General features: G+C 49.2%; 1 protein-coding gene across 3 annotated transcripts; it reads right to left on the bottom strand.

Moving 5' to 3' along the window:
• Positions 1-1196: 1196 nt before the first annotated feature.
• Rbp4 (retinol binding protein 4) lies at positions 1197-8634 on the bottom strand. 3 transcript variants are annotated; one of them, XM_032895491.1, is made up of 6 exons: positions 8440-8634; positions 8009-8132; positions 7786-7922; positions 7524-7630; positions 2857-3069; positions 1197-1482 (listed from the first exon to the last, which is right to left on the bottom strand). In XM_032895491.1, exons 1-6 carry the CDS (start codon positions 8556-8558, stop codon positions 1445-1447), a joined length of 738 nt encoding a protein of 245 aa, XP_032751382.1. In that variant the 5' UTR covers positions 8559-8634; the 3' UTR covers positions 1197-1444. The 3 variants fall into 3 exon arrangements, with proteins under 3 accessions (XP_032751382.1, XP_032751381.1, XP_032751380.1); XM_032895490.1 differs by having other exon boundaries at positions 8009-8137; positions 8444-8626; XM_032895489.1 differs by lacking the exon at positions 8440-8634 and adding an exon at positions 8247-8338 and having other exon boundaries at positions 8009-8137.
• Positions 8635-9292: the final 658 nt, after the last annotated feature.

Here is a 9292-nt window from a genome sequence, read left to right as displayed (position 1 = left end):
GGGAAGCCAACAGGATTTCATTTACAGCCTATGCTTGAAATCCCATGAGGCAGCTGGATGAAGAAATAGGGAACTGGGTCTAAGGATACAATGTTGCTGGGGAATGAGATGGTTGACTACAACCAATGGTTTTACGAAATAGTCTGGGAGAAGATGAAGAAAGGAAAGAAACCACAGTCAAACACTGAGCCCCAGGAGATGCCAAATCATAGGTCTGAAGTAAGATTTATGGTGACCATGACTGTAAGTACTTTGTTCCTATGTGGTTAATGGGTTTGATGCACGGATGCTGTCTTGAAGGGGTATGTGAGTATCTATGGCCGTGGTGTCAAACTGGAGCTGAGGAGCTAGACTGTCCACTTGTCCTGAGAGTGGAAGGCAGAGTTTTCTCATGCACAGCTGTTTCGCCTGCCTTTGCTAGACTACAAAGCACACAGGCATTTGGTGCGAGGTCCCCATGGTCCTTAAAAAAATGTCAGCAAAGCAACTCCAATATATATCACAGATGTCCTCCTGTCTGAACCGTTTTCACAGCTCCTTCATGTGCTTGCAGACATTATATTGACTCTATCCTGTCAGGCAGAGTGCAATTGCTTCCCAAGTTTAATGAGAGAAGCCACAAAATCAGGCCCAAATCTCACAGCTCCAAACTAGATTAGATTTTAAAACCAAGATCCTCTGCTACCGCAGCCTTGCTGAGAAACAGGCTCCCTGGGGAACCGAGACAGGCCCTACTGATGGTATGGTCCTGCCTGCTTCCTCTCCTGCCTTGATATTTCCCACACACTCTTGCCCCATCCCTAAACTTCCCCAAGGGAACACCAAGGCAGCCTGCTCTTCAACGTTCTGCCGCCATCTGAAATACAAGGTGAATCACACTACAAGTAACAAAGAGGAGGGTGGCTTCCTAGAGTTCTCTCAGACCCATGTTTCTCAGCCTGCCAACTCTTTCCAGAGGCGACCCTTCTGTCCTGCTTACCTCACGGGCCCTGGGCTGACAGCCATAGGTTTGACAGTGTGGCCACTCACTTCCTCTTTTGACCGTCATAGACCATTTTTAAGACCTTCTTAGTTAGGTCTTAAAACCCTTTCCTAGGAAGTTAGAAGCCAGTCTTTAATGTGGAGATCAGGTCTTGGCATCTCCAAGTGCGACCCACCTGCAGCTGAACCACAAAGAAGTCTGCAACTCACAGGAAGATGGTGACTATACGTTTAATAAATCAAGTTTGGAATCCCAAGCCTCAAACGTCTCTCGGGGAACTTCTCAGTAAGATAGACATTTGTGTGAACGGATTCAGGCATTCCCATGTATTTGGACGATGGTTTTAATGTCCACCTAGAGAAGGTAGGGGAGGTGGGGAAACTAAACTTCTAAGATAAATAGAGATGAAGACTGGATGAGAGCTAATCAGAAGTTTTCCAACTTTATACATCCTTGACGTTGCTACAAACTGTTTCTTGAGGGTCTGCTTTGACAGTAACCTGAAATACAGAAAATAAAACCATAATGACAGAGAGGTGGATCAGGGCTTATGTAGATGAATGAACACCCGGGCCGCCATAGAGTAAGCCACCATTCATAGGCTTCTGTGCGACTGCATTTCACAAGTTCCCTGACAGTTGGCACTGGAGCTCTTTGAATTCTCCAGGGAGCAGCAGGGCTGAGGGAACATGGCCTGCAGCATGAATCACTTTCCACTTACCCTTCGACTGATTCCACCCCACTGCATCTCCAAGTGACTCAAAGCCCATCCTCCTGCCTCAAGACATGAGGGCCACACCAACCTGAGTTCAGCCTCACTGTTATAGCTTTATAGCCTATGTGGTGTCCCTGTCCTACCTGTGTCACCAGGAGGCAACACAAGGAACTCCATAGTGACAAATATCTGAGTTTGCATTAAACTTAGCTATCTATCGGAGATCTTAGATAAAGTATTTAACCTTCCTTCCTTAGCCTCGATTTTATTTTCCTCACTGGTAGAGTATGTATAAAGTGTCTCCAAGGGCTAACTGGGTTAACTGGGGTGACTTGGGTGAAAGGCTCTGTGATGCCTGGGGGTGGGTGGGTAACAGAATCCTTCACTAGCCCCACTTTCAGCCTCCTCCCCCACCCCACCCTTCATTATCTACATATGTCTGAGCTCACATTGGTGGTATATTGGATCACTGAGATGCCTAAGAAAAATGTTCTTTTTTTTTTTTTTTTTTTTTTTCTACACTTCAGCCTGACCCTTTTTGGATTTTGAGGCCCAATTGTTCATACAAGTGAGTGCAGGTGAATTCAAAATAGACAGCCCACTTCTCCACCATGTTTCTGAGTTTTAAATTAGGATCCATTAAGGGCAATAGCTATTAAAGTTTCCCACAGTTATCCCGGGGACTCTCCCCAGGAAACCCGAGTGGAGGTCCCTTGAGCTAATTGGATGCTGTTTGGTTTTGTGAAGGGTAAAGAGCATTTCAGGCACCGGCCTTTATAGACCTTGCTACACACTGACAACTTTGTTTATGGTTTTACACAAAATGGCTACACGTTGCACCCAGTTCTCACTAGGGACACTTCCTCTCCACCAAACGCTAATCCCTGCAGGATGGTTTCTCAGGCTTGTAGCATCAGAAGCAAAATGCGGGGAGCAAAAATATAAGAAGAGAGTGGTTCCACAGCTTTGGTTATAGAAAGTGCCAGCGTTTAGGGGAAGAGAAACCTTTGGTCCCTTGTCTGTGTGGCTGATGGCAAAGCCCTAGGAAAAATTTAATCAAGACTTGGCCCAAAGGAGGCTCCTCGGGCAACCCACTCGCACAGATGCTGCACCTCTTATCCTCCCAGCCCTGCTAAGTTCCTCAGGAAGAGTTGCTCACCATTGTGCTCGATCCATCTGTACTGCCTCTCTAGGCACAGCTCCTCCTGCCGCTGCCTCACCAGCCTCCGTGTCTCCGGGGTCAGGCCATTGGGGTCACGAGAAAACACGAAGGAGTAGCTGTCTGCACAGGTGCCATCCAGATTCTGCAGGCGGCAGGAGTACTGCAGAGCGAAGGTGTCGTAGTCCGTATCGATGATCCAGTGGTCATCGTCTGTAAGTCGGAGAGACACAGTGGCCCCGGGGGCCTGACCAACTAACTTGCTAACCACTGACTCCCTGGAACGGGCAGGCAGCCTTTCCTTAGCGAGAGGAGGCTGCAGAGACTCCTGATGGCTTCTGTATAAGTGGGCAAGTGAGAGAGGATCTTGCTCTCTTTACAGAAAGGTGTCCTGGCACAGAAGGCACCTCCTGGTCTAGAGGGTACCTTATTCACGGCAACAGCTCCTTGGTAACTGATAGCATCATGTTTTTCTGAAGGACCTCTGTGGATACACTACTGTCTTCACTTTCTGCCCACCGATAGCACATGTCTCTGTCTACTGTCTATGTCTCTCCCAACTCCAGGTCATGACTTATCAATGCTCTACGGGATCTACCTCCCACCATCTCACTTAGCTCCACTGTTCTATTGGGTGAGCTAGAGACTGACACTCTGACGGTGATAGTCTTTCAGCTCTACCCTTCTTTACGCTTGGGAATCCTATTCTCTTCCTCAGGTTGACAACTGGGATGCCAGGGGACAAAAGATGCTCACTACCGAGCTTCAAATACTCACTCGAATTTGTATTTGGGGGTGCTAAGGAGATGGCCCAGTGGGTAATTGTGTTTGCTCTGCAAGCATAAGGACCCGAACTCAAATCCCCAGCACCTACGTAAAATGCCAGACTGGCTACGTGGGCCTGAAAACCTAGCTCTGGGAGGCAGGGACAGGCAGATCCTGAGAGGTCACCGTCAAGTCAGCCTAGTAGAAACAGCGAGATTCCTGGTGCAGTGAAAGACTGTTTCAAAGGAATAAGGCTGTCAGCAAGTGTTCTGACAGCCAATGCTCTGCTCTGGGCTGGTTCATACGCCTTCACACTCACATGTATACAATGATCGCATGTACACATGGATGGCACGGGAGGCCATTCATGTCCCCACTGTAAGTCAACTGTGTGTGTGGCTCTCTACAAACACTTGGGATACCCGCCTAGGATCTGGCTCAGCACAAACCCAGACCCACAGGAGCACTGCTCACTCAGGAGAGGATGTGTGGCCCTTCTCCTCAGCTCCTGCCCACAACAGACAAGAAGATGAGCCACTCCTTTATCTCTAGGCTTTCAGAGGACTGGCTTGAAAATGTCACTGCCCACAGCTCATCTGCTAGGTGGTGACCATGAAGGTTCTCAAAAGATGGACCAGGAATAGAAGCCACATGGCTGCTGCTGGGCTGTCCTCACCATAGGCTCCACCCTCCTCCCCAGGCTCCTGAGCATGGGCAGAGCCTTCCCATCTCTGGATGATATCATGGGACCACTGTGTCACAAAGTGCATCCCGGGAGCCTGCCTCAGACAAAAAGGCACTCATGTTTCAACTAGTATCTCAACCATTGTCTTCACAGTTTCCAGTCTCTCACACCTGCAGCTTAGCAATTTTATCCCTAAATTGTTGCCAGAATATAAAATATGCCCTCAGAGCTAACTTTTAATGCCCAATTTTAGTGCCCTGGCCTGCTGCTTCTGACTTAAAAGAAGGCCTGAGTTGGTTTGGTTTATCTCCAGATTCTTTTTGGCAGCATAGTTCAGTCACGAAGAATCCTAACGAACTTTGCCAGTTACTCCCTCCTAACAGTATTTGCCAGAGAAGCTCTGCCAGGGCACAGCTTGAAAGAACGAACTTAGCCCTCCAGCCCTCTCTCCTGCCGCTGGGTGGGGTTCCTCCGGAAAGTCTTCCCAGATATCACCTAACTACACACAGTAGCTGTGGAGAGAGTGCCTGAGGCAGAGACTATGTGGCTGGCAGTCCCTGACTCCCCTCCGAAACCCCAGAATACGACCTTACACTGTGGCTGTGTCTACAATGAACTGAGCAGGTAGGCTGAGCGCTTAGAGTTGCCTGGTTTCAAATGTTCAACAGAGGGAACTGTTTTGGTGGTTGGCTTTCTTAAAAGATCTGCCATTCACTGCTCTCCCTTGCTGTGGCCCTAGATAATGTTCCCTTGGCTCCCTAGACCCGTGTCCTCCAGGAGAGAAGCTCGCTATGACTCTCAGGCCTAAGGATCCAACTAAATGAATCAGGGTACAGATTCCACCCAATTTCCAACTAATAACCTTAGTAAAGGAGTAAAGTCTGAGACCCCCATGGTTTGAATTATCTAGCCTACTGATTCTCAAACTTCAATAATTGTTCCTCCATTAACAAGGATCCCTTTGCCAAGAGAGTGGCAAAATTTACTTGGGACAAGGAAGACGTCTTAGTTCATGATTTTCTGGGAAGGCACAATAAAATAATGACATAGCTAATATTTAATAAGCTGTTATTGTGCACCAAGCTAAACGCGTCCATGCATTACCAGGAGTAATTCTTTCAACAATCTTTTAAATAGGAACTATTCCCTAACTCAATTTGATAGCAAAGAAATCAAGTTTCAGAGAATCTAGTCTTTAATTAAGGCTACATTCCACCAAGAGAGGCTGATGCCAACGTCCTTCACTTTTGAGATCTTACTCCATGTTGGTAGAGTGAGAAGAGAAAGAGATCAGTACAGAACATGGCCACGGAGGGGCAGCAGGTCAGAGCAGTCTGCTTGCACGGAAGGATGGAGCACAGTATTAGAGCTCTTGCCTAACATGGTTCTGGGTTCGATTCCCAGGCCGTTTATGGGGGGAAGAAAAAGTAAAAAAAAGTACCAAGAAGTCACCTCCTCATTTCACCCAGCTGACAAGCTCACTATGCCTTTAGCATAGATAAGCCACTATGCCTTTAGCTCTCTAATCTGCTACAATAGGGATTCAGAATGGCTGGAATTTTCTCGGAACTCCAGCATCAACTATAGAAGTTTATTTTATTTGCCTTGAATTATTTCCAATCAGCCTGCCCTATTACAAATATATCCATCTGGTGAGGTGTAGAATGTGACAAGGAGAGAGACAGAATTTTGACCTCTCTGCGTGGCCTTCAACTTCCTGTCCAAATTCATGCTTAATGTAAGGTCAGGGAAGGAAATTAGCACAAGGAATGAACATGGAGTTTGTGAAGAAGGTCCCCCAGATGAGCATATGAGACAGTGGAAGGCAGACACCTCAAGTGAGTCACAGATTCAGAAACCGTGGTAAAGGTGGTGTAGGCTAATGGTCTTTTACATCATTTGTGTCCCAACAGTTGGCTGTGTGGCTGTTCCCCTGGGACATTCACTTCTGAACTTAAATAATAAACTTGAACCTAATGGTGTCTGTGGGCTCTCCTGCTCCAGACCCAGTATGTAAAGCTATGATTTCTTTACCTCGGAGGAAACTAAGAAGCTGAAATATCAAACAGAATGTATGCCTCAGGCACTCTTCTTAGTGCTTTCTGCCCACTAGTGTATTATATCTTCACAGTCCCGTGGCCTGGGTGCTGTGATTCTGTTTACTTTGCACCGGAGGAAACTGAGGCACAGAAAAGTTAAGTAATAACTCAGGGTCCCACAGGTAATAGATTAGTTAGGATTTGAACTCAGGTTGTGTGTGTGTGTGTGTGTGTGTGTGTGTGTGTGTGTGTGTGTATGCGCGTGTGCTGAGCATGATGTACAGGTGAAATTTATCCTGGATACCCCCTTCGTCCTAGGGAAGTGGCTCTCACCTTTGCTAATCCTGTGTGTATGACTCTTTGATACGGTTCCTCATGTTGTAGTGCCACCAACCACGAAATTATTTTTGTTGCTACCTCCTAACTGTAATTTTGCTACTGTTGTGAATCATAGTGAAACATCTGAGTTTTCAGATAGGTTTAGGTGACCTCTGTGAAAGAATAATTCGCCCCCCAAGGGGATAGCAACCCACAAATCTAGAACCATGGTGAGATCTAGAACCCCTCCTCTCTGAGATCTCACGATACTTCTTCCCACCCTGAATTATCCCTTAGTTAATCAAGTAGCTTTCAGATTTATAATTTAAGTGAAATGGGCTGGGGGTTAAAGAACGGGTAGATTGTGTGTCCTGAAAAGTACCCTAAGCTTTGGGGAACTTCGTTGGGAGTTCTCAAAATCCTGCCTTGCATATGAGGTCTTAAGGAAAGGAGACTGTTGCAGCCAGAAAACTGCCTGGCTGGTGGTAGTCCACCGGCAAGGCCCTGGGGTTTTCACTCAGCTCAGACACTTGGTCCCTTCATCTTGGATATTGGTCTCTACTTCTGCCGATGTTCCAGATTGTCGAACTGTCTCAGGGATTCCACCCAACGGGACAGAGTGGAGTGGTGATGTGGGGAGACAGTGTGGTCACAGTGTGGTGATCAGGAAAATGGTACCCGACAAGCCCAAAGGCCCTTCTGAACTTGGATCAGGTATTTTAGGCTGAGAATCCAGTCGCTTCTAATCCCACGGCCCCTAAATTCAGACAGGGCCAGAGAGACTGCCTCTTGAAGCCCTTCCCAATGGTGCCACTGAATAGAATCACAGTGATTTGGCCATTTATGCCCCCACTACTCACTTCCTCGCTGGAGAAAGGAGGCTACACCCCAGTACTTCATCTTGAACTTGGCAGGATCTTCTGTGTCTGTGAAAGTGCCCACCATGTCTGCACACACTTCCCAGTTGCTGCAAAAGCCAAGAGAACCCTGAGCCAAGCCAGGAAAGGGCTCCTACCCCATCCAAGGTGCTCCTTTCCCTTCCCAGTGAGGGTTGGGCTCCCAGCCAGCCAAAGCGGGGAGGCACCTTGGAACGCGGCACATAGCCCACTAGAGGCCACTGACCTCAGAAGACGGACTCGTCCCTTGGCTGTAGCGCTCATATGACCCTTCTCGTCCACAGAAAACTCAGCGATGATGTTGTCTTGCAAAAAGAGACCCTCGGGATCCTTTTTGGCGATGGCATACCAGAGCCCAGAGAACTGAGAAAGAGATAAGAGAGTTGGCGACTAGAGTCTGGGGTCCACCGCCGGCCCGCAGGAATCGGGGTACCGGGACTGATACCTACACGAGCCTTGTCGAAGTTCTCCTTGACTCTGAAGCTGCTCACCCTGCAGTCGCGCTCGGCGCTGCCGCCTCCCAGAGCCGCCAGCAGCACGAGCGCCCACACCCACTCCATTTCACACCGGAGTCTGCCCTGCGGGACAGGCGCCGGGTGAGCGCGGATCGGGAGGACCGAGCCACCCGTCGCCCCCTCCCGCCCCACCCCGCCCCGCAGGTCCCGGGGGGAGCGCGCGACCGCTCACCAGCAGAAGCCGCGTGCAAGCCTGGCCGCCGCGTTCGCGCGCGCGTGAAGCGACGGAGGCGAGCGGCTTCCCGACCTTTATAGCTCCGGGGGGAGGGGGTCGCGCTTTCGTAACCACGCGGGGTGAAAGACCGCGGGGAGGTGCCGGGGGCGGGCGGGAGGGGGGCGGCCGAGCTTGCATAACCCTCCCTGACTCACCGCCTGAACGCACGCGGGGCCCCTCCGTCAGCCTTGCAGCCCCATGATGCCTAGGCTCCGAGCTCCGCTCAGGGTGGTCTCGGTGGAGCCAAACTCTCCAGCCCAGACGAGCCATCGGGGCCAAGAGCTGGGCCGGGAATCCAGCGGCAGCCCAGCCAGCTGCGGTCTTGAGTGTCCTCCAGGTCCTGTTGCCCTGGCTGGAGGCCTACGTGGCCATGGTGTGATGATGGTGGCCTCACTGAGCGAGAAGGGACCTATGATGTAGCCTGGCACATTAGTGTCCAGGCCCTGGCTTTCCCAAGTGGCCTCTGCTCCTACTGAGGAGCTGTTGTGCGAAGCATTTTGGCATATTTTGGCTGCGTTTTTTTTTTTTCCCCTTTAGAAAAGGGGCATATTTTACTCTTTGAGGAGTTGTGGTGCTGTTTGTGTCAATATTTATTCTTTCGTTTCATCATCTTTAGAAAAACTAAAACGCTCCCTGTTAAATATTCTCTAGCAACGCAACCTGGTCAGGGCAGGAAATCTTTTCGCAGCGCCAGTGGCCGAGTGGTTGATCGTCCACTTCTGTTGCCACACTTCCCTGAAACCACACCGAAAAACATAATTGCCAAGTGTTCACCATGCATTTTTATTTATAAGCCATATTAGGATTTACTTATTCCAAAACAGTGAGGAAAATGGGCTCAGGAAGAGAAAACGGAGAGGGAAAGAATTCCATAACCTTAATGGTGGTGGCCAAAAGGTGTGTTGACCAGTTAATACTTTTTGCTTACGGCACAACACGACTCACTATGTTCCCCTCTGCGTTTGGAGTTTGCGATCTGTCAAACTGAACCCAGCAGTTCAAAG

Source organism: Rattus rattus, chromosome 2, assembly GCF_011064425.1.
Source record: "Rattus rattus isolate New Zealand chromosome 2, Rrattus_CSIRO_v1, whole genome shotgun sequence".
NCBI lineage: Eukaryota > Metazoa > Chordata > Mammalia > Rodentia > Muridae > Rattus > Rattus rattus.
The sequence above is the reverse complement of the archived record's forward strand: the minus strand, read 5'-3'. Positions and strand labels throughout refer to the sequence as shown.

What these genes read in the sequence shown, in the direction of transcription:
- Rbp4 (XM_032895491.1), bottom strand. Translation starts at nt 8,558, where the DNA reads ATGGCTCGTCTGGGCTGGAGAGTTTGGCTCCACCGAGACCACCCTGAG. An exon ending in CGCGTGCGTTCAGGCGGTGA is followed by an intron (nt 8,133 to 8,439) that starts GTCAGGGAGGGT and finishes CCCGCAGGGCAG; the next exon opens with ACTCCGGTGTGAAATGGAGT. An exon ending in AGAACTTCGACAAGGCTCGT is followed by an intron (nt 7,923 to 8,008) that starts GTAGGTATCAGT and finishes TCTCTTTCTCAG; the next exon opens with TTCTCTGGGCTCTGGTATGC.